This window comes from Macrobrachium nipponense, chromosome 30 (genome assembly GCF_015104395.2).
Source record: "Macrobrachium nipponense isolate FS-2020 chromosome 30, ASM1510439v2, whole genome shotgun sequence".
Classification (NCBI taxonomy): domain Eukaryota; kingdom Metazoa; phylum Arthropoda; class Malacostraca; order Decapoda; family Palaemonidae; genus Macrobrachium; species Macrobrachium nipponense.
The window spans coordinates 31,700,803-31,726,369 of record NC_087218.1 but is presented as its reverse complement, the minus strand read 5'-3'; the positions used below and the strand labels follow the sequence as shown (position 1 = coordinate 31,726,369).

At 39.8% G+C, this 25,567-nt stretch overlaps 1 protein-coding gene across 1 annotated transcript in view; it reads left to right on the top strand.

Annotated features, from left to right (window-relative positions):
• The window catches only part of LOC135202102 (gamma-tubulin complex component 5-like), a 348,462-nt gene that overhangs the window by 241,011 nt on the left and 81,884 nt on the right, over positions 1-25,567 (top strand). Inside the window, exons 9-10 of the mRNA XM_064231354.1 lie at positions 16,687-16,785; positions 17,034-17,182. Of these exons, the coding sequence (XP_064087424.1) occupies positions 16,687-16,785; positions 17,034-17,182 (248 nt within the window). The remainder of the gene's footprint in view (positions 1-16,686; positions 16,786-17,033; positions 17,183-25,567) is intronic.

Here is a 25,567-nt window from a genome sequence, read left to right as displayed (position 1 = left end):
GCTGAGCTAGCAGCCTTCCACATTGTGCCATCTCCAAAAAGTGATGAATCCCAAATTACGTTCTGTCTGTGGGAGCCAGTAATGACAACTACAAAAAATGTTCTGACACAATCAGTTTTTCAATCTCCTGAACTGACATTTTGCCATCCTCTCCATAGTGCAGCAAAACCAAACTATGCACTTGCATAGTTGCTGAATTATATTCTCAATGGTGTTCATATTACGTATATATTAATAATACCTACTTTATATGATTTCACCAAATTGGGAAAACCAGACAAAATCACAAATTCATGACCATCAACAACAAAATCATATGGCAAAGCCCCTCTCGGAATTAACCATTGTGCCGTGACAGTATCGCATAAAAAGCACACCCCTTTCAATAGACGAATTTACTAATGAAATGCTACTCTGAGAAAGAAACTTTTCAAAACCACCAGACAGTCATTGATCTTCTGTCTTAGTTTTAATGGACACCTTTCCAGTTTTACCAACACCCACCACCGTTTTCTGTTTGTTTGTTTGTTTGTATGGTGTTTTCATGTTGCATGGAACCAGTGGTTATTCAGCAATAGGACCAATGGCTTTATGTGACTTCCGAACCACATCGAGAGTGAACTTATATCACCAGAAATACATATCTCTAACCCCTCAATGGAATGCCCGAGATTCAAATGCGCGGCTATCAAACTCACAGCCAATGAGGTGGCAGGTCAAGACCATATCGATCACGCCACTGAGACGCTATCACTAATTTCTGGTTGGACTGTTGAACTTTCTTAAAAGCATAACACCTGCTTTTAACATGACCCTTTTTTTTGACAATAAAAACAAGTCACATTTTTTGTTTTCTCAGTCATGATGTATTATCCTTAAGTACGTGGAAGAGAAATTATTATTATTATTTACTCTGCTTTTGCTGCCCACCATCATTATTATTCCTACCTACTTTATTATTATTGTTATATTATGTCTATTATTATTATTATTATGTTAATGTCTATTCTAGCCAGACTTTACCCCGGAAACACACTGAAACTCAGACTTATGGAAAGACATACTTGTCACTTGGTACAGCTATTTACTGTAATTTATCCATCTGCAACTCTCCTAGATGGACCTTAAATTTATCAGGTACACACCTTTTAAACTAGCTCTTTCATTTTCTCAAAATTGTTTACTCCCCTTCTTTAAGTTATGGAAGTGCTGCTTATGTGCCTCCGGAACAAGTTCATATGCCTTCAGTATGATGGCTTTCACATTCTCATAATCAGAGGCCACATAAACTTTTTGGGTTTTCCCCACAAATTTACTCTGGGTCAAAGTGGTCCAGTGTTCCTCTGGCCAATGCAATCTGGCCGCAATTCTTTTGAAAAACATGAAAAACTCTGCCATATTGTTTTATTTAAAATTTGGAACAAATTTCAAAGCTTGGACCAAATTAAGAACAGATGCTGCAGGCCCAGGGGAAGAAGGCGTAAAAGTTGGACTTGCCCCCCCTCCTCCTCTTTTTCTTGTTGCCTCTCTCTCTCTCACCAGTTCTAAACTTCTCTTGCTCAAACTCTAAAGTTTGCAGTTGGATCTGTTTATCCAATACCTCAACAGACAATACTTCCTTAACCTGATCATCACCTGATTTTAGTTTTAATACAATCATAAACCCTTAATAATAACAGACCATTTTTTGACGAATAATCAGATTCTATTTCAAACTGATCTGTCACAGATTCTAAACATTCCCTATTCAAATCTTGTATCTTTTCCTGCCACCCTTTCTCGCTTACAAGTTCCATAATCTCAATGGTTTCCATAATGTGAAACATTTGCCAACAGCAAACACAAATACAAAATCACCAGAAACACCCAGCAGGAACACTAATCCTGGGTAAAAGGTTGCCAAATGTTAGGATCACCTAACAATTATCCATCAATAGAAAACAATACCAGTGTTCCATGACTAAGATCACACTTGGTGATATAGCCAAAAAAATGACTGTGACAATATTAACCAAGGTGGGCAATAAACACTTAAATAAATTATAAATTTTTTCTGGGCTCGGCCGTGTCGCTCCGTGAAATAAGTCCGTTTAGCGTTATTTCTAGTAAAATATTGTTATAATACCAGAGAACTGCTAAATTGGACATTATAAAAAAAGGTGTCGGTATAAACCTGGGGCGAGTGTTAAACACTATCACAGCAACCCCTCCAATTAGCCTTTTCCTCATCAAAATCCCCTAAATACGGGGAGCTGACCCATAGGTCACACCCTGCTACCCCGTTGAAGGCATCTGTGACGTCATACTTTTCGATAGCCACCTTGCGTTGGCATGTTTGTTTTGAGCTGTCTGCTCTTTAATCATATTTTGTGTTTTATCTCTTTATGGATCGTTAGTCTGCCTCTTCACCCAAGTTAAGTACTTGTTCCGTTTTTGACAATATTTAGGGAGTGAGTTTGCCTTTCGTTTTGCCTTTATTTAGGATTTTGTTAGGCATCACTTGACCGTAGCGGCAGCGAGTCGCCAAAGTCCCTTTTTTACAAAAAACATTAAGGTAGAAATGAATACCAGAACCTCTGGGATACAAATCAGATAGTGAGATTAAACCCAGGAAAATTCTAAAGCAAAGCAACAACAATCATATACATACTTTAAGATAGATATCAATAGACATACGCCAAAAATAAGGGGGCCTTGCAAGAAAGGAAAAATATTGGTCAGTGGTGAAGTCTAACAAAAATAGACAAAATTGCCTAACAGTGGCCATGACTTAAGTTCCCAGCATTCCTTCAAGGGTGGATGTTCCTGAAGAGGTCCAAACACCTCAGACAACACTAAAGCAAGAGCACAAATCCTAAATTGTAGGCGCCATCCACAAATATCGGGGGATTTGGAGGATGTACAGTGTAATCCACAGACACTCTCCCACGGCCGTCAGTCAACTAAAGTAATTTGTTTTACCTTCTCTCAGAGTGGTCCCTCAAGCTAATACAAGGCTGGGGCAGCCAGTAGAATATAATGATGCAATCAGGATAGTGAGGAATGCAATAGTAAATCCACAAGAGCTCACACAAGAGAGGCCAGGAACACACTGTGCAAGCACGCCAAGAGTACCTCCCAAGAAATTAAATTAAAATAAAAGCTAAACTAAGCTTAATAATACAAAACGTCCAATAAATTGAAATTAAATTATGCAGGAATCTGACATTAGTTTTGTGAAATATCAGAAGATGCCTGAGGCGGATAGGTTACGTAGGCACATACGTTGCTTCCGACCATAAACTTACTCCATCTATCCCTTCTAACCATTGTATCCCTAATCTCACTCCTCCTTTGCTTGACAAGCCAGATTACTCTCACTGTTAATGCTCCGCCTCACCTATCTCCCTATTTGGTTCAGGAGAAAAGATTAGGTAAAATAGAAGATGATATTAGTTTACTGTTAACCTCAGTTAGACTTAGCCGACTTGGTGACTAAAGATAGCGATCGCTATGGTGATCATCCTTGTTTGGTTTTCCCTATGAGAAAGAAGGTGATGGAGCCTTTGTCTGCTTGTAGCCTACCCTCTAGACTGCCCTGTGTCAGTTGTTGTTGTTCTCTGACCAGGAACCATGGCGTGTCTCGGGATGAAAGTCTATGCCCTTGACCACCACTCTCTCTCTCTACCGTCTACTGTCTTGGCAGTGAAATGTTCTCTGAAAGATTCCTTCAGTAGAGTTAAGCACTCAGTTGACCAACTCATGCATTATTGTCTTCTGTTGGAAGTGAAAGTGAAGTATGCAAGCTCTTGAGTTATCTGGGAGTGTTAGACAGGTTCCGGTTAATCCAGTAGTTTTTGAACCTTGTGTCAATGTGTATGTTGTCCAATCAGTTACTCGCTCACTATCATCTTTTATTGCTTTCATTTCTGATGTGGCTCCACCTCTCTTTCCTAGTACATTTGTATTCTTCACCTTTTGTCTGCTACTCCTATTTTTACTAGCAGCCCTTCCCCTTTTGCCGCTTCTTGTACATTACATACAACTCCGGCTGTTACCTCAGTCAGATCGTCCCTTAAGTCGAATCTTGTGTCACTTGTGGAGTTGTTGTGTAAGCACAAAGCTTTTGAATTGTCTACTGCAATGATGTCATGTAAAAATCCTCTACCCTCTCACAACCAGCTGTCTCCATCTCAGTCATCCCCCCTACCTCGTTTTTGTTTCCCTTCCACATCCTGTGACATCATCGTTGTTCGTCCCAGGTGTGTTACCATCGTCTTCCCATGATGATTTAATGATCCCTGTAATCCCAGTCCTTCTGTTAGACCTAGTGGATTTTGACCCTGATTCAGGTGATTCTCCTTCAGTGTTTAGGTGCTTGTTAGAGCGTGCTGTTTTGCTTTACTCTCGCCTTTCTATTGAAGATTATCTGGTTGATCAACGTTTACTTTTGTCAGCTTCTACCTTGGCTCAAGTTCAACCAAGTAAGAAGTTGAAATTGTCTGATTCTGTTTTTGCTCAGTTTGATGCAATATCAAAAGCTTTTATCCCTCAAAGTGGGTCATCGGAATTGGATGACTACGGTTTTCTCTTTCATGAAACTTCAAAGAGTTGTTTATTATCACATGGGAGCTGCACTGCCAGATCTTTGTCCTTCCCCTGTTCAAGATGCTAGTTATTTCATATTGCTTGACCTCGTGAAATGCAGAGCTCTTGAAACTGATGAAGTAGTTTGGTCTTATAGTGAGGCAGAAGCGCTTTTAAAATCAGCTTTTCAAGCTAGTGAAGCCCTCTCCTTTGCAGAAGTTGCGCTTGGTCCTTTTGTTCATTGCACCAAGTGAAAGAGGTAGAGATGGTGCTGGATGAAGCTCTAGAGTATTTACCCTACCTTGATAGAGCTATCTCAGATGCTCCTGGAGAATTGTCTCACATGTTTACTAATTTTATTTTGAAGAAATGAGAACAATTGTTTTCGATATGTAGTACCTTTTGTTGCTTCTCCCCAGTCACCAACTCCAATATCCTTCCCTGTGTACCATCGTCAGGTAGAGAGATTCCAAATTTTACAGGAAACGATCGTACAGTTTTTATGCAAAGAGGCAATCGAACCAGTGTTAGGCAAGTCACTGGGGTTTTACAATTGCTTTCTTGTTCCCTAGACTTGAGGGCTGGAGACCAGTATTAGATGTTTCCAGTCACGACAAGTTCATCCACCTGACTTCCTTTTCAATTGAGTTGCCAAATTCTGTTCTGGCAACCATCAGAAGGGGGACTGGATGATTTCTATAGATATGCAAGATGCATACTTTCGCATTCCAATTCATCCTGAGTCAAGAAAATTTCTACACTTTGTTGTCAAAGGCAGGATCTTTCAATTCAAGATCCTGTGTTTTGCTTTGAGCACAGCTTCACGTGTTCACCTGTGTTTTTTCTCTATTAGCGGGATGGAATCATTTGCTAGGCATCCAGATGCTCTTATACTTAGACAACTGGTTAGTTTTGCCAATTCATTTCAGGCAATCTTTAAGGCAAAACATTGTCTCCGTGACTAGCCTCAATGTTAGACATTCTGATCAATGTCAACAAGTCTACACTCCTTCTATCCTAGCCAATTGTTTATCTAGAGATGAAGATCGACTCTGTGTTATTTTTTGGGCTTTTCCGATGGATAAATGAATTGACAGTTTTTTATCTCTTCTAAAGAGAAATTATACTATTAAAAAAACCTTCCCAGCCAAAAAGTGTGTATTTCTTTTGGGCTACATGGCCTTTTTAAAGAAACTTGTCTTTATGGACTGCCTAAGAATGAGACCAATTAAATGTTATCTTAGGGACACTTGGGGCAGGTCTTGTTATCAGGATTCGTTTTGGGTGATAGTTTCCCCAAATCATTTCAATTCTCTCCGTTGGTGGGGAGATCAGTCCACTGTTGATGGATCTGCCTCTGGACCTCAAGAGCCCAGACCTCACATTTTCTTCAGATGAGTCAGTGTCAGGTTGGAGAGCCATTCTGGGACGTATCGAAATGTCAGGGAGTTGGATAGTAGCAGAAAGGAAAATGCATATCAACAATCTAGAGCTTCTGGCAATTTCAAGAAGCCTCATGCTAGTAGAATATCTTGTCAAAGACAAGATGATCAAAGTTTACTCAGACAGTTCAACTTTGCTGTCTTACATAAGAAGACAAGGGGGCATGCAATCAAGAGAGGTGTTCAGACTGGCAGAGAATGTTCTCCTTTGGGCAGAATCCAGTATCTACCCAGGGAGAAGCAACGTTATCACGGACCATCTCAGCAGGAAAGGACTATTGCTTCTGTCAGAGAGGTCTCTTCATTTACAAATCTGTCTGAGGTTGTGGAACCTTTGGGGAGCCCCATACATTGATATTTTTGCAACTGCCCAGAATACAAAAGTACCAATTTACTGTTCACCGTGCCAGGACCCTTGAGCATGGGCAATTGACGCTTTTCTCCAAGAATGACCAAATCTAGACATCTTCATTTTTCTCCCATTTGCAGTTTTGTGGAAAGTAATCAACATGTTACACTCTTCGGAGAACACAAAGATGACATTAATTGCTCCTTGGTGGTCCCAAAGAGAATGTTTTCCCGAGCTACCTCTCCTGGTGGTAGATGTTCCTCATCTTCTACGTTACAGGAAAGATCTCAAACAGCCTCATTTGAGAAGATTCCATCAAAACTCCCACATGCTTTATCTGATCACGCAGAGACTGTCGATCATCTCTTGTGAGCTAGAAGTTTTTCAAGAGTATCTAGGGAATCAATCCTCAAATCCCTCCACTGTTAAACTGTATCAACAACAGTGGTCAGTTTATTGACCTTGGTGCTTATCCCGAGGCGTGTTCAGCACCCGTACCTCTGTAGATAACCTTGTTAAGTTCTTATGGTAACTAGGTACGCAAAACAAGTTTCTGTTCCTTCAATTAAAGAATTTCATTCTTTGTTATCTTCGGTTTTGAGACATTCAAACTTTAAGATTGATCTTTTTTTGAATTTGAGAGGTGTTCCAAGCTTTTGAACAGGAAATCCCAAAATCTTTTTATAATGTTTTTAGGTTGGAATTTGGATATAGTTCTCAGATTTTTGACGATGCCTCAGTTTGAGCCTTTGTCTAGATTTACCCCTAAGAATTTAACATTAAAGACACCTTTTCTCTTAGCTCTTGCCACAGCTAAGTGTATTAGTGAACTTCAAGCTCTCTCTTGTAGTGTGAGCTTCATCCAAGGGGGTACCTGCCTCTCTTTTTAACCTTTGTTTACAGCAAAAAATAATGTCAAAGCTAAAGCCCTTCCCAGATTAATGAAAGTCCTTAACTAGTACTCTAGTAGGCAATGAAGAGGCCACTCTTCTATGTCCAGTTAAAGCTTTAAAGATTTACCTGGTCTAACTTAATCCTTTAGGAAGAAGAGTTGAGAATTTATTTTGTTGTGTTAGGAGGCCAAATACTCCTATGTCCAAGAATTTTTTTTGACGTTGCTTGATTCAGTCAGCACACACAGTTGAATTCTGACTTTTTACCATGTTAAAAGTTAAGCTTCATGATGTCAGTGTTGTAAGCACTTTCTTTAATTTCCTTAAAAACCTTTTACTAGAGAAGGTTGTCTATGCCTCTCAGTGGAGGTGTAACTTTTTAGGCTGCGCATTATATGTGGTGCTGATTATTAAAACTAAACTTTATATAATCCCCCCCAAGATAAAATCATAAAATACACATCTCCCTTAAAAATAGGAAAATACGAATGAAGTCGGAAGTGTTCTGCGTTGATGTAATGTTATGTATCGTAAATGAGGTTCACCTGAATCCGGAGCTGATATTGGGAATGTCTGCGTTCGAATCGGTGCACTTTAATCACTTGACAATGGTCATTACTGTCTGATATTGTCAAGCGTGTTCACCATTCTAAATTTAAACATAAAGACTCTCTCAGAGCTATGCAGACTGGTATTTTATATTGATTTCAGGAAATTTTACTACATTTGCAAAGTCTAAAAATTGTTTTCATTGGAATCGTTTACACATTCGGAGGGATGACAAGGAGTGACTGCACTTTATAAAACAGAATATACCTTTGTTTTAAAAAAAGATTTACAGTATGATAGGCTGTACAATTCATATTGGATACAAATTGCTGTTAATTTTCGTGAGAACATTTGTCACGAAAAAGGTAGGATCCCCTTTTTAACGACAAACCTTCCGCAATGTCAGGTTAAAGCAAGAAGATAGTCACAGGACAGGTGAAACAGCTTCCTGTCCTTGTGAAATAGCTTATGCAAATGTGTGGTTGTAGTTGAGTAAACTGATCAGAGGAGATGAAGAGGAATTTTGCTATTGAGTTACTGCCTTTGTTTAACAAAGAATTAATAAAATAACCAATGTATACGATTTGGGAAACAAGGGAATTGCATGAGGCAAAAACTTCAAAGTTTATGAGAACCTTCTGAAATAATCAAATGCAAGTACTGTCTTATGAAAACTAAAATCAAACCTCAGTAATTGCATTGATTCCTAGTTCCTAAACTACGTATGGAAAATAATGCGTAATAAAGTAGTTCTTGAGTTGGCGTCAACGAAGTGTAGTGTAGGCCAACCCTCGAGCGGACAGCATTCCTTCCCAGGGCATCAAACTCTCAAGTAGGCATGAGTTATTCTCCTCTGATTCAGTCGGGTGATATTCCAAGGATGTGTGTAAGATTTGAACTTTATCACAGTCCATCCGCTTATTGAGAGTTTTTGATTACTTGATGTTTAGTCAAATGTATTGCGTATTTAGTTGGTAACTCATTCGAGTGGTTTTTTGGGGATGATTTTTCTTACATTGCGTTAATTAGCCCCTTCAGGGACATAGTAATCTTCATGTTGAGCACATGACACTTGATTGTCTTTGTATGGAGAATTTTTTATTTCAGTATTGTGTTTTGAGCCTTAGTATGTGTTATTCTTGTTCTGGGATTTGTTATGATGCATTTAAATTCTATTTTTTGTAATAAAATCAAAACCTCGCCTTGCCTTTCCAACCCCTCCACTGAGTAGTAGCAGTATTGTCTGTAATTCTTACTATCGGCCCATAACATCAGGGCCTAGAACAGAGCAAAAACGTGAAAATCACGAGATCATTAACTCCGTTTGAAATAATAAGATCATAAAAAATGACATAGACCTATAAGGTCCTATTTTTTTGTCAGTTTACGCAGCTTATTACGTTTGGATTATAGGCCCGTCTAATATTCAGCTGTTTTATTGTGGTTCTTGTGGTTATTCTTGTTTTTGTTGCTGCTGTTTTGTTGCTTGTAGTTTCTTCAGAAATTTTTTATATGGTATCCTAACATTGCAGAATAAACAGACTCATTTATAAAATACTGGCATAAAGAATTATCTGCTCACTCTGGTTAACTGAAATGTAGTCATTTGTTTTAATTTAAAGTAATTGAGATATTTATGAATATGGTCTGCACTAGAATATTCTTCTAACAAAGAGAGAGAGAGAGAGAGAGAGAGAGAGAGAGAGAGAGAGAGAGAGAGAGAGAGAGAGAGAGAGAGACGAGAGAGAGAGAAGAGAGAGAGAAGAGAGAGAGAGAGAGAGAGAGAGAGAGAGAGAGAGAGAGACTGATCCTACCAGAATCACCCCAAAACCAAGTGATTCATGGGCTACGCAGACTGGGTTGGATCATCTCACGCATAACTTTTCAGCTATCATATATTTTTGAAATTTAAGTATCTTATGATGCCTTCCTACCGTAGTCTTCATTTTCATAGATATGCTACAGCAGCCTCATATTTACTCGTCAGAGTAATATAATTTGTTATCCCTTTAGTAAATATATTTTCAATATAGTTCATTGAAAGCAGTTTGATAGTTGTGTGTAAGGCTGTGACAGTCCTAAGATTTGCCCATCCATGCAGTATGTGAATGTGCTCTTGCTTTTATGTACATTCCACTTTATATATACAGGTAGTCCCCGATTATTTGGCGGTCTCGGGTAATAGCGATCCAGTTTAAAAGCGCCATAAGATCAGCAATTTATGGCACCATAATGGGGCTGAATTTCAATTATCAGCGCCACAAGGTGCTGATAATAGAGTTATGGCCTCTATATGATACCTAACAGAGCCGCCATTAACCGAAACTGCTCCGTAAATTGCTGAGTTTTGGTTACTGACGCTTTTCACTTAACCCTTTAACGCCGAAGGGGTATAATAAAAATCGTCTCCCGTATGCCGAGTGAGTCTCGGAGCGAGCGCCGAAGCGGAAAAAATATTTTTTTCAAAAAATCACAACGCACTTAGTGTTCAAGATTAAGAGTTCATTTTTGGCTCCTTTTTTTGTCATTGCTTGAAGATTAGTATGCAACCATCAGAAATGAAAACAAATATCATTATCATATATAAATAATGCGATATATGATTGTATTCAAATCACGCTGTGAGCAAAACGGTTGAAGCTAATTAGTTAATATTTTTTCTGTGTATTGTACACTAAATTGCGATCAATTTGGTATATAACACATTGTAAAATGATGAAAGCAACACAGAGAAAATATTATCACAAAATGATGCATGAATTCGTAACGTGCGGACATAAAAAAATGTTTTTTTCAAAAATTCACCATATATCTGAATATTGTTCTAGAGACTTCCAATTTGTTTCAAAATGAAGATAAATGATTGAATTTACTATACTGTAAGAGTTTTAGCTTACAATTGCAGTTTTCAACCATTTTGGACGAGTTAAAGTTGACCGAATGTCAATTTTTTAATATATTTTTATTTTATATGCAAATATTTAGAAAATGAGAAAAGCTACAACCTTCAATTATTTTTAGTTGTATTCTACATAATTTGTGCACATTTTCATATATAAAACTCTATGAAACACCTAATATGAAACAGAGCAAATATTACAAGAATGCGACGTACGCATTTCGGAGATTTGTGGGGGAGAATCTGTGCGCAGAGGGAAGGAAAGTTTTTTTTTTTTAAATTCACCATAAATCTAAATATTGTGCTAGAGGCTTCCAATTTGTTTCAAAATTAAGATAAATGACTGAATATTACTAGACTGTAAGAGTTTTAGCTTACAATTGCGTTTTTCGACCATTTCGGTAGAGTCAAAGTTGACCGAAAGTGGTTTTTTTTCTATTTATTGTGATTTATATGCAAATATTTTGAAAATAACAAAAGCTACAACCTTCAATTATTTTTTTTGTATTCTACATAAAATTGCGCACATTTTCATATATAAAACTTTATGTAGTGGCTAATTTAAAATGGTGCAAACATTACGACAATCGCACAAAAAAATTTATGATTTTTTTTCGGAAGAGTTACCGTGCGGACGTAAGGAAAATTTTTTTTTTTCATAAATTCACCATAAATCGAAATATTGTGCTAGAGCCTTCCAATTTGTTGCAAAATAAAGGTAAATGATTGAATATTACTAGAACATAAGAGTTTTACCTTACAATTCCATTTTTCGACCATTTCGGTAGAGTCCAAGTTGACCGAAGGTTGAAATTTTGGCACTTATCGTTATTTATGTGAAAATATTTCAAAGCTGATAAAAGCTACAACCATGTGTTGTTTTTAGTTGTATTGTGCATGAAATTGCACACATTTCCATATATAAAACTTTATGTAACGGCTAATTTAAAATGGTGCAAACATTATGACAATCGCACAAAAAAATTTATGATTTTTTCAGAAGAGTTACCGCGCGGACGTAAGGAAAAAGTTTTTTCATAAATTGACCATAAATCAAAGTATTGTGCTTGAGACTTCCAATTTGTTGCAAAATGAAGGTAAATGATTGAATATTACTAGAATATAAGAGTTTTAGCTTACAATTGCATTTTTCGACCATTTCGGTAGAGTCAAAGTTGACTGAAGGTTGAAATTTTGGCACTTATCGTTATTTATATGAAAATATTTCAAAACTGATAAAAGCTACAATCATGAGTATTTTGTGTTGTATTCTACATGAAATTGCGCACATTTTCATATATAATACTCCATGTAACGGCTAATTTAAAATGGTGCAAAAATTGTGTCGCTGATACTTTTTAGTGCGATAAGAAAGAAATTCGCGCTTGCACGCCTGTGTAACGATTGTAAACAAAACAACAGCTTGATCCGTGAGCTCCCAGCACCCCCCAAGGTGTGTGATTCAAAAGTTTTTGCCTGGTAGGCCTATAAGTATTTTTCCGTGAATTTTTAAAAAAACTTTTTTTATCGACGTACCATACGTCCAATTGGCACCCGACAGACAATTTATGTTGACGTTTAATACGTCCAATCGGCGTTAAAGGGTTAACAGCACCCTGCCTTGGATGGAACCCCTGCAGATAACCGGGGACTGCCTGTAAATATTATAGTATATATTAATTAAAAGCTACTCTATTTCCATCAGATACAAGTAGAAGACTATGTGCAATAAGAAATTGACATGTAGGCTCATGTCCTGTCATTTTCCCAATATATAAGAATTTGATGTGACGGCCTATGCCATGTCATTGCCTTAAAATATAAGAATTTGATATGTAGGCTTATGCTCTGCCATTCCCTCAAAATGTAAGAAATTGATGAGTAGGCTTATGCCCTGTCATTGCCTCAAAATATAAGAAATTAACAGGTAGGCCTATGCCCTTCCATTGCCTCAAAATATAAGAATTTAATGTGTAGGCCTATGCTCTGTCATTGCCTCAAAATATAAGAAATTGACGAGTATGCCTGTGCCCTGTCATTGACTCTAAATATAAGAAATTGATATGTAGACCTAATCTCACAATAATATTAACATTTGTCATGCAGGATTATGATGAATTAATACAATAACATCATAATTGGCAGCATAAGTGTATGCTTCATTTCAATTAATGTGGTGAATGTCGGATTGCTTATGTAGGTCAACACCAATTAAAAAAAAAAAAAAAAACATGATGCATGTGTATTTAGGCTGCACAGAAAAAATAATCCAAGGTCTTCATTATGATATATACCTTTACAGGCAGTTCCCGGTTATCAGCGATCCAGTTTTATAGTGCTTGTCTAGCTCCATAACATCAGCAATTTATGGCGCCATAATGGTTCTTATGCCGTTTCATAAGGGTGCATATGGCATTGGTTATCAGCGGCAGTAAAGTGCCATAAATCACTGAGTTTTGGTTAATGGCAGTTTTCGCTTATTGGCACACCCCCTTGAACGGAACCCCCGCCGATAACCGGGGACTGCCTTTATATATTTTTTATCGGAGATATCAATTGCATACTTCACAACTCCAGGAACTCAAATCTGTGGTGTCATGATTCATGCACAAAACTTGACATCACCAAACGGAGTCAAATCCGTACTGGTTATCATTTGGCCTGTTAACTAGTGTGACGTCATTCCCCCTTCGAGAGCTAGCCAATCACAAGCGTGCAGTGGGTGGGGCTTCACTGCAAAGCTAGCTGGACTCTGCTATAGTTATTAGGAAATCCTGTTATCTAACCCTCTTACGCCGAAGCGGTAAAAAAAAAAAAGAAAAAAAAAATTGTCCTCCCGTGGTGCCGGAGGTGTTCAGAGTGAGCGCGAAGCGGAAAAAAATATTTTTTTCAAAAAATCACAGCGCGCTTAGTTTTCAAGATTAAGAGTTTATTTTTGGCTCCTTTTTTTGTCATTGGCTGAAGTTTAGTATGCAACCATCAGAAATGAAAAAAATTATCATTACTATTATATATAAATAATGCGATATATGATAGCGCAAAAACGAAATTTCATATATAATTGTATTCAATCGCGCTGTGCACAAAACGGTTAAAGGTAACAAGTTACTTTTTTTTTGTTGTAATGTACACTAAATTGCGATCATTTTGGTATATAACACATGGTAAAACGATAAAAGCAACACAGAGAAAATATTATCACAAAATAATGCATGAATTCGTAACGCGCGGACGTAAACAAATATTTTTTTTAAAAATTCACCATAAATCGAAATATTGTCCTAGAGACTTCCAATTTCTTTCAAAATGAAGACAAATGATTGAATATTACTATACTGTAAGAGTATTAGCTTACAATTGCAGTTTTCGACCATATCTGATGAGTTAAAGTTGACCGAATGTCAATTTTTTTATATATATTTTTTATATGCAATTATTTCGGAAATAAGAAAGCTACAACCTTCAAATATTTTTCGTTTTATTCTACATAAAATTGCGCATATTTTCATATATAAAACTCTATAAAATGCCTAATATGAAACAGAGCAAATATTCCGAGAATGGTACGTACACATTTCGGAGATTTGTGGCGGAGAATCCGCGCGCGGAGGGAAGGAAAGATTTTTTTTTAAATTCACCATAAATCTAAATATTTTGCTAGAGACTTCGAATTTGTTTCAAGATGAAGATAAATGACTGAATATTACTAGACTGTAAGAGTTTTAGCTTACAATTGTGTTTTTCGACCATTTCGGTAGAGTCACAAAGTTGACCGAACGTGGTTTTTTTTGTTTTTTTTCTATTTATCGTGATTTATATGCAAATATTTCAAAAATGAGAAAAAGCTACAACCTTCAATTATTTTTTGTTGTATTCTACATGAAATTGCGCACATTTTCATATATAAAACTTTATGTAACGGCTAATTTAAAATAATGCAAACATTACCACAATCGCACGTATGATTTTTTGTAAGAGTTACCACGCGGACGTAAAGAAAAGTGTTATTTTTTTATAAATTCACCATAAATCGAAATATTGTGCTGAGACTTCCAATTTGTTGCAAAATGAAGGTAAATGCTTGAATATTACTAGAATATAAGCGTTTTAGCTTACAATTGCGTTTTCGACCATTTCGGTAGAGTCAAAGTTGACCGAAGGTTGAAATTTTGGCAATTATCGTTATTTATATGAAAATATCTCAAAAGTGATAAAAGCTACAACCATGGGTTGTCTTTAGTTGTATTGTGCATGAAATTGCGCACATTTCCATATATAAAGCTTTATATAACGGCTAATTTTAAAATGGTGCAAACATTACCACAATCGCATGTATGATTTTTTTCGGAAGAGTTACCGCGCGGACGTAAGGAAAAAGTTTTTTCATAAATTCACCATAAATTGGAAATTATTGTGCTAGAGGACATTCCAATTAGTTGCAAAATTAAGGTAAATGATTGAATATTACTAATATATAAGAGTTTTAGCTTACAATTGCGTTTTTTTCGACCATTTCGGTAGAGTCAAAGTGACCAAAGGTTGAAATTTTGGCAATTATCGTTATTTATATGAAATATCTCAAAACTGATATAAGCTACAATCATGAGTATTTTATTGTTGTATTTTACATAAAAATGCGCACATTTTCATATATAATACTTCATGTAACGGCTAATTTACAATGGTACAAAAATTATGTCAAAGTGACGAAATAATTTCCGAGATGTGTCACAGATACTTTTTAGTGCGGCAAGAAAGAAATTCGCGCTTGCGCGCCTGCGTAACGATTTTAAACAAAACAACACCTTGATCCGTGAACTCCCAGCATCCCCCAAGGCGCGTGATTCAAAAGTTTTAGGCTGGTAGGCCTATAAGTATTTTTCCGCGAATTTAAAAAAAAACTTTTGTAAGTCGACATAAAATACGTCCAGTCGGCACACGGGAGACAAAAAATGTCGACGTAAAATATGTCCAGTCGGCGTAAGAGGGCTAATTGGGGAGTATGAAGTTACACATTGGTGTATAGGAGCCTACCCTCTTATCATAAAGTAGTTATTATCTTAGTTTAGACTGTCATTGTGGGCTTCAACTCTGGCACAGGAGTCAGTGATGCTCTATGAAATATAGTCCTTTTCCCTGTACGGATCCTCAGACAACAAGTCTTGCTACGAGGACCTTACACCCTACTGTGGATCCATCCTCTGATGCCAGTACCTACCAGAAAGGGTCACACAGCAGGTAAGAATGTTCAGAAGCTTTAGTTCACAGTGTGGAAGATTCATTCCAAATAATAAGAATTTTCATGATAAAATTAATTATTTGGATACTTACTGTTTAAAGTGGAAACCCACCAAGCCTCCCCACATCTTGTTGGGTGGTCAGGAAGAATTCTGAGAAGAACATAAACATTTTAGAGCTACCTGGTGGGGAAAACAGGTGATTATAGACAGTCTAACCAGGTCAGCCATGCTTAGTTATTTTTCTTTTTTAAATGCCGATAGCACCTGGTGGCGTCAAGATTTAAGCTAAATTTAACAGTATGTACTAAACACCCAAATAGTACTAAGCAATTTTACCATGGAAATTCATATATTGTCAGATTATTATAATCATACAAATTTTGAAGTCAGTTTATCATTGTAATTTTCCTCCTTGTAGGAGCATTGTTCTGAAGGGTCTTTTAAAATTGTTAGAGCATAATTTGAACCTTTTTTGTGGAGTTTTAGGTTTAAAATTCAATGTTAAGGGATGTATTCAATGGTTTGTTACTGTTAATAATTCAAGCACTTCTGCTGCCTTGATAAAAACAACTGAAATTGTTGATATAGTCTGGGGCCAAAAAATTTCATTTTCTAAATGTTAATTGGAGTATTCTCCAAATTAGGCACCTAATACATGTCCAACATGTTCAACACTTTGAAACATATGAAATATGGCACAGCTGATGAATCATCAAAGGAAGTTCCTGAATGGTTGCTTTATTTTCAGAAATAGTAATGTTAGTGTGATGGATGAATCGTTCTGGAAAGAAGCCTTTTTCCTAAATTGCCATCCAGACTCGAAAGATATCATTCCAGGTGATCCCTTGTAAGTCAATTGAGCTGCTTATTTGGTACAAATGTCCTCTATTTTGGTTGTTCTAAACTCTGAATGTAGTAAAGACACAGTCTGAGAAATACTGGAGTAGCTTCATTATGAAGTGTTTAGCACTTCAAGGAATGTTTTTGTTATGAAAGGAAGCTCTTATTTGCCATAATTATGACTCCAAAGTGTAAGAGTAATTAAATTAGGTAACAAAGTGTAATAGTATTTGTTATTGTGACTTTTCTTTTCAGGAAAACAGGCTTGAAGATACTGCTTCCATTAACTGTAGCACTCACATCTATTGGGAAATCCCAAGAACTGCTGTCAGCCCTCAGTATTAAACCCTGCTTGGATGACTGTATGAACAATATTGAATCTTCCAAATCCCAAAGTGGAAGAGGTATACTTAAGATTTTTTTTTTGCAGTAACATGATTGTGATGTCATGAGTCACAAATATTTTAAGTGGTAGACCAATTTGTTGCATGCGACATGGTACAGTGTTACCCAGTCTGTGATGATATTGTAACATACTTCATAGTGTGGCACACCTAAGATTAAGTGCACAGCAGATATCTTATGTTAGTTATAATTTAATTGTTATTTTTGATAGCGAAGTCCATGATCATCCTCAAAGGAGTTACACTCTTATTGTACCCCAAGGCTCCATAACATAGACCAACCAATGAAAAGAATTCTCTTATAGTTGGTCTTGGCAGTTATAGTGCTTATTGGCATAGTGATTGAATATCTAAAGGACTCAGGACAGGAGGGCTCTTTCTCCTGTCCTACAGCGGTTACCTAGTCTCCAAGTTATATGTGGTCTTACATCATATTCACACAGTTGTGACAAGAAATTGCCAGCATTTTCATTACACTGGTTTGTCCAGTTGTTCACTTGTCCCTAAGATCTGCTCCAAGAATGGGTACGCCTATGTAATGTATTTGCCAATGAGTCAAGCTCAATACTTAGTTTTGAGACCCATTGAAAAGTTTTAGTTTCTTAAACTTTCAATGTATACAGGCTTATTTTGTTTAATTGGGAGCTAGTAAGTCTGTGCAAGGTAGATATAGCATTAGGCAATAATATTAGACATTTTGTTATTGAAACTTATGCACAATCCCCATTTAACATTGATAGATAATTAAAAAGGATAAATCAGTGTATCCTATCTTTCTTGTTTATGAAACACAGCCATGTTCATAATTCCAAGCTTGACTTATGAGCCTTATTTACTAAAGGCCTGATTTTCCTTGGCAGTATTTTTAATCAAACCAAATGTCTTGTGATATTGATAGTTCCCCATTTGTCCTTTAATATCTGGGTTCTTCCCAGTTTTAAAGGAATGTATTCATGTGGATCCACTTCCAACGGGTATTATTCTACAGGTATTGAGCAATTTTCATGATATTTATATTTTCTCCTAAAGTAATACAAAAGTACATAATATTTTGTAATGGTAAGCTTTGCCAAACATTTTAAAACCTCGAAGATACTGATTTTATACATTTTTGGTATGATAATTCCAATAATTATTGATTTTTTTATGTACAGGCATTCCCCGGGTTATGACGGGTTTGGCTTACAGAGTTTCAAGGTTAAGGCGGTTTTCAATTATATTCATCAGAAATTATTTCCAAGGTTACGACGCATGTTCCAGGGTTACGCTGCTTACAGTGCTGATCTGGCAGAAGAAATATGACACCAAAAATGCAAAGTAATCAATATTTGAAGGTTTTTTTGGATGAAAAATGCAATAAGAATGTAGTTTACATAGTTTTTAATGCACCCAAAGCATTAAAAAGGGATTTTGACGTAGGAAAAATCTATTTCTGGGTGATTGGCTCGTGTCGCCCTATGAAATATCCTTAAGTTCATTATTTCTAGGTAAAATTACCCTAAAATTACCAGAGAAAAAATAAAATCAAGAAAATGTCAGTAAAACTGACTCGCTCACTCTATAAAAGAAGTGTCAGTATGGAAATAGGGGCGAGTGGGATCACTACCACGAGTCATTTACCATTTAGACCTTCCAACATAAAATCCCCACCTGAGAGAGCTGATACTAAAGGGTGATGCGACCGCTACTACTACTACTACCGACGCCACGGACAGCAGCACCCCTAGAGGTCATCCTTAATCTATGAACATCTTGTCCTATAGGGTGGGTAAAAAGAAATAGGGTGGGTTTCATAGGGCGACACGAGCCAATCACCCAGAAATAGATTTTTCCTACGTCAAAATCCCTTTTCTGGGCTCAGCTCGTGTCGGCCTATGAAAGAGTACCAGAGAACCAGACAAGATGGGAAAAAGGACAAATCAAAATCAGTTGTAAAAACGAGGGATATAATATAGTGAATCAGGTATATTACAGAATACAAACTAAGTCATTAAAGCTAAACTTATGCTAAACAATGACATAAAAAAGAAAGCCAATAATATAAAGTACTTTAATTAACTTATATTAAACATAGTAATATACAATAATGCAATGCAATTAACAAAATAGATTCACCTTAAGTAAGGTATTTACAAAATATATACAAACACATTGTGTCCTACCCTAGCATAAAAATAAGGGTAGGTACACTGAAGTACATTATATGTACACACGTGGATGTCCCTATCAAAAAATAAGGGGCATTCCACCAATATGATTCTAGCGGCTAAGGCTAGAGTATCCCGAGAAGCATGGCAATAAGGTGAGGCATGTTGGACGAGGTAGGTAGAAAGGAGACCTGGATCTATACTATGACTACTATACAGTATCAGGAGAAACAATGTTTCCCGCTGCTACTGCAGAAAATTTTAAAGATTCCAAGGACTTTAGGTAGTGACGTTTAAAGACTGTCGGAGATTTCCATCCAGTATACTTTTTTTAAGATCCTCGAAGTTCATATGTTGAAAGTAGTTAATTGAGGTGGCTACTCCTCTGATGTCATGTGCTTTTGGAAATGAATCAGGATTGGCTTGTTTAATGAAGTAAAAAAGGATCTGTTGTCTAATTCCTTTTACTGATAAAGTACCACCTTTTTCTCTCATGAAGAGAACCTGAGGATCTAGAGGATGTACGAGATAGAAAGGCTCTTAAAGTTGATACTGGGCCAAGAGAGGATCTTGGGGAAGTGGGATGACTTTCCAAGGGTCCCACCTTGCAAGGGGATCCTCATTTGTTTTTTAGCTAAAAAGCTGCGATCCGGAGAAAGTAGAACTTCTCCTGAGGGGAGAAATTCTACATGACCCGCATCTCTGGATAGAGCCGACAGTTCTGAAAATTCTGGCTCCTGAAGCCAGGCTTAACAAAAATAACGTCTTTCTAAGTAGCATTATGAATGTGCAAGACGAGTTGTCAGTGTATCTGAGGCTAGTTTGAGGACATCATTCAAGAACCATGAGACTGCAGTAGGCCTTTGAGAGGGTCTAAGTCTAGCATAGGCTTTAGGAATAGACGTAAAGTAAGATTCTGTTAGGTCTATCTGGAAACCCAACTGAAAGATCTTCCTCAAAGCCGATTTATGAGTAGTAATAGTGCTAGCTGCTAAACCTTTTTCAAACAAGGATCTGAAAAAGGATATAGCTAAGTTAACTGTCATGGTTGTAGTGTTTGATTCTTTCAGGAAGGATGCTAATTTTTTAACAGCTGAGTCATATTGTCTAATAGTTGACTCTCTCTTATCTGATTCTAGGAAGAGGATGTTTTGGGTGGGGGATCAATGTTAGCATCTTTGTTAGCCGCAAACTTCATGAAGTCCATAAAGTTAGGGTCTGAAGAATTCCTGAGGAAGCGAACACAGTCCTCATTTGTACTGTTTGCGACAGCTTGGGATTGGGAATCCGTTGAGGTCGGAGACCCAATTCCAGAAGCAGAGGATACCAGTTGCTCTTGGGCCAGTCTGGAGCAATCAGAGCTACTAGTCCCTCGAAAGTCCTCAGCTTGCTCAAGACTTTCAAAAGAAGATTCACTGGAGGAAAAACATAAATTTTCCTCCACTGATTCCAATCTAACGACAGGGCGTCCGTGGCATAAGCAGAGGGTCCAGGTTGGGGGCCACATAGCAAGGGAGCTTGTGGTTCGCTTGTGAGGCGAAGAGATCCACTTGGAGACCTGGGACTCTCCGGCATATCCACTGGAATGACCTGTCGTCCAGGGACCATTCTGATTCCAGAGGGACGACCGGGACAAAGCGTCTGCTATCACATTTCTTACCACGCCAGGTGAGTGGCGGACAGATGCCATTTGTGTTGTCTGCTAGTTGCAAAGATGGCTATCATGACATGGTTCACATGTTTGGATTTGGACCCTCTGTTGATGCAATGAACTACCACTGCACTGTCCAAAATAGTCTTAGATGAGACTTTTTCGAGGAAGAAGTCTCTTCAGGGTAAGAAATACTGCCATTGCTTCCAAGACGTTTATGTGGAGCTGGCGGAACTGAACTGACCAAGTCCCCTGAACTTGTTTGAATTGAGAATATCCCCCCCACCCGGACAGGGAGGCATCCGTGTGAATGGTTAGTACTGGAAGGGGATATTGAAGGGGTACTAGTTTGGCCAGGTTCTTCACCTTTGTCCATGGACGGAGCTGATTGCGAAGGATCTGTGGAATTACTGACAACTTGTCTCGAGATTTGGCGTTTGCTCTCGATCGCCAAACTCGGTTTATATCTTTCAACCTTGCTTTCAGGAGGATGTCTGTCACTGAGGCAAACTGAAGAGAACCTAGGATTCTTTCCTGGTTTCTCCTTGATGTCTGTTTGCATTTGAGAAATTGTTTCACAGACTTGGCTATTTCTTTCCGTTTGACCACCGGATTGACAGATTGTGGGAAGACAAATCCCATTGGATTCCTAGCCACTGAAAACGAGACTCCGGAGTACGTCTGGATTTCGTCTTGTTTATCTGAACCCCAGATGTTCCAGAAATTTGAACTACCTTTTTGTGGCTTTGAGACATTCCTCGACTGTTGGTGCCCAGATCAACCAATCGTCGAGGTATGCTGCTACCATATCCTTGAGTTCTCAATTGTTGAACCACCACTTCTGCTATTTTCGTGAATACCCTGGGGGCTACATTCAGACCGAAGGGCATCACTTTGAATGAGAATGTCTGATTTCCTAGTTTGAAGCCTAGGAATGGGCGGAAGTGCCTGGCTATAGGGATATGATAGTATGCGTCTGTAAGATCGATGGAGCATGTGACGGCTCCACGAGGAAGTAAGGTCCTTACCTGCGAGATGGTAAGCATTTTGAACTTGTCGCAACGAATGGAAGAGTTTAGCCTTGACAAGTCTAAGATTACCCTTCTTTTTGTTGAGCCTTTCTTTGGCACGCGAATAAGCGACTTGAAATTTTAGATGCTTGACTCTCGCAATAGCTCCTTTCTGAAGGAGTTCCTCGCGTAATCTGTCAATTCCTTTGATGGTTCCTGATAAAATGATTTGATTGGAGGGGGATCTTTGATCCAACTCCAACCCAATCCCTTGGACACTATGCTCTGTGCCCAATTGCTGAACCCCCACCTGTGACGGAAGAGGAACAGCCTCCCTCCTACCTGGGGAGCCTCACTGTTGTTGGGGGGGTTGACCTCCACGCCCTCCTCTGAACTGCCTTCCCCTTGCCGCTCTTCCTGTGCCACGCTGGCGAAAGTGGCCTCTCGCTCTGCTACCTCTCGACTGCTATTAAAGGGAGGGTAAGCCTGACCTTCATACATAGGGTTGAAGGCCGCGAGAGTGCGTAGGAGGTCGAGGGTTCCGACTGAGGAGACAACAGGAGGATGGGTTGGGTCTGTTTTGAGGTTGATGGTTGTCCCTGTTGGGTAACTGGGACGGGCCTGAACACGAACTGCTGTTGCTGCTGATGTTTTTTGGTAAGGTTGGAACCTTTTACCAGACTTCTTGAGTTTTCTTACCAGCAGCGGGGGCGGATTCTTGTTTCCTCTTAGGAGGAGATCCCACCTAGCTCTAAGGCTCTGGTTGAGCTCAGCAGCCTCATGGTGCACCTCATTCACAGCGGACTCTGAGAGAGGTCCGCCCCCCACATGCTGGAAGCCAGGAGTCTATTAGGTTCGTGCCTAATAGTGCACTCCTGCAGAACGTGCTTTCGGCAGTTCCTCCTAGCTTGGAAGAAGTCGAAAGCATCCGTCTGAACTGTTTGAAGCTGAGACTTGGCCAGAATCTTAAATAGTGGTTCTGTGCCATACGATAGTGCCGCCATCTCAGTGATAATTAAAGAGTTGAGGGATCTCCCAAACCTAGTTCGAGCGTCGAACTCTGCCTGGATCAAGGTATCAGGCAGCCTTGGAAGCTTTTCGCCAAACTGGTCCATTGAGCAGTCTGGTTTAAGCTTACCAAGCGTGAATGTGGCAGGCAAGTTCTCCCACAATTCTCCCGAAGGCTGGAAAGAGCGGAGAAGTAGAATCCGCTTCCCTCAGCTGTGGCATGGGCTCATCCTTGAGGACTGCCTGAAGAGTCGCTTCCACTATTTTTGTAGCGAACGGAAGAGAAGCCTCCTCCTCCGTCGCAAAAATAATGAAAGGACTCTTGAAAGCCTGGAGCTTAGTGTTGGTACACTCCCAGTCCTCCAGGCAGTGAACCCATTCCCGCTGAAGCGTGCTTCCTCTACTATAAAGCACGTTCTCTCGAGAAATCTTGTCCTCCCTAGTGAGGGCCGCCACGGTCAGCCTAGCATATCCAATGAAAGGCTGAGTCAATCCCGAGGATAAAACTCGAAGTCCTCAATCCTTCGAGTTCCACACTCCGGGACAGAGATCATACGTCCTTGAATGGAGCGTAAGCGGCCACTCTCCAATTGGGTTATCCATGGAGAAGGCTGGTAGCGACTCATAAGGAGGTAGCTGGAGAATGCCAGCACCTGCTACTGGGGAGACTGGATGAGGAGCCTGAGAAAGCCCAGCTACTCGGTCCTCATTCTCTCTAACTCTGTTAGAGAGATCTTGATGGACTGGCCCGACTGACTAAGAGTGTTTGACAGCTGTGCAAACATCTGTTCAAACTTGGTTCCGAGGGCGGAGACCTGCGAGCCTACCATCTCTCCTACCTGTTGCATCACCACTGCTGAGAAGGCAGTGGGATCAAAGGTGCTCGGTCCCGCTACTCCAACCCGGCGTTGCCGGAGTGGATGCGGTGGAGGCCGGAGAAGGCATTGGCTCCGCTGGAGCGCGAGCCTTCTCCTTAGAAGCCTTGCTTCTAGAGCTCTTGGAGTATGAAGAGCTCGGCTTAGCCTTCACCGCGTCAGCATAGGAAGTCGAAGACTTCTTTACTGAAGAAGACAACGACGACTTCTTGAAGTCGTCGTTATGGAGGGTCTTCTGTTCTCTCTGTCCCTTCACCTTTTTTGGGGGTACAGAGAGAGCAGGGAGAGCGGGCAGGGATCTCAGATCCCGTAAAGCCTTGAAAAAAAGCAGTAGAAGGGACAGGAGAAGATCCAGGAGCACCCAAGGAAAGACCTTGGGCGCCCGACACACCTACCTCAACCAACAAATCCTCCGCCCCTACCGCCATAGGCTCGATGTGTTCAGGTTCCAAGGTTCCAAAGTTGCGACGTCTGGGACCGGCTCGTGCGTGGCCACGGACCCGAACGACTGCTGCACCTCTTGCTGAATGGAGGCGATGAGAGGGGCTGCAGAGATAGGGTCAACGTATCCTGTTGATTTGCCGCCGGGGAAGATCTGAACGGCCGGCTTCTTATCCAAGATGTACGGCTGGCCCTTGGCGGCGTTCTTCCCGAAGCCGCCCACCCAAGCCTTCAGGGTTGCTAGGGCGACTTCCTTCACGGCGGCAGCCTGAAAGAGAAGGCGAAATGAAGCTTCTAGTGGCGGGGACGGGGTTTAACAAGCTTATGACTAAGTGTTATTAGTAATACGATAAAGAAGTCTAAAATCGACTTACCCCCCCACCAGCTGACTGACAAGGTCATAGCAGATGGTGCAGGCTTCTGGGTGCCAGACGATCATGGCGTTGTGGGTCGTGGCACACGGGGCGTGAGTCCTGCACTCATCGTGGGCGCAGGGGTCGTACAGCGTCGCATTGCACCCCAGGACCTGACAGTTGGTAGCCTGTAAGTGGAAAGATACATAAGTATCAGGAGAACACGACAGCCTAACAATTGCTCCGCTGCATGCCGGAGCGAGAAAGTTAGATTAACCAGAGCCCCGCCATAATACGTGTGGTAACAAGGTGGTTGGAGTTGTCTAAGGCTACGCCGGAGACAAGAGAAAGAATCCAACCAGGTGTGGTGGTGAGCTATGAAACCACGACGGAGAACGACGGAGATGGTAAACACACAGTTAGATAATACTAAAATTCACCGTAAAATTAGGGTATATCCTTATATTATAACGAAATATATATAAATCTTTTCCCCCGTCTACTAGAAGAGTGCCCGGGTAAGAAGCAAGCTCTCCTCCGGTAGCGGGAGGGCAAAAAGGGCAGGATAGTAGGCAAGCAATAGACCACTAGTAGTGACCACCCCGCCCGCTGGCGGAGCCAGAACGAACTATAACCAAAGGTGCCCCGGCTGCAGCGGAGGCTCCATCGTTTACAGTGGGGGAAAGGTGGGACTGAGCAATGGGGGGGGGTTCCCGGCGTGACGCGGCGAGAGAGAGAGAGGGGGGGGTGGCCTACTCCTCCCCGTCCCAACAACTACCCGCTCGGTGGGACCGGTACCCGAGACAAGTGGTCGCCCTATACCCCAGCTGGGAGGAACCCCTGGCCTCCTCAGAGAAGGAGGGAGGAAGGCTACTGAGGTTGTCATGGCAACCAAGGGTC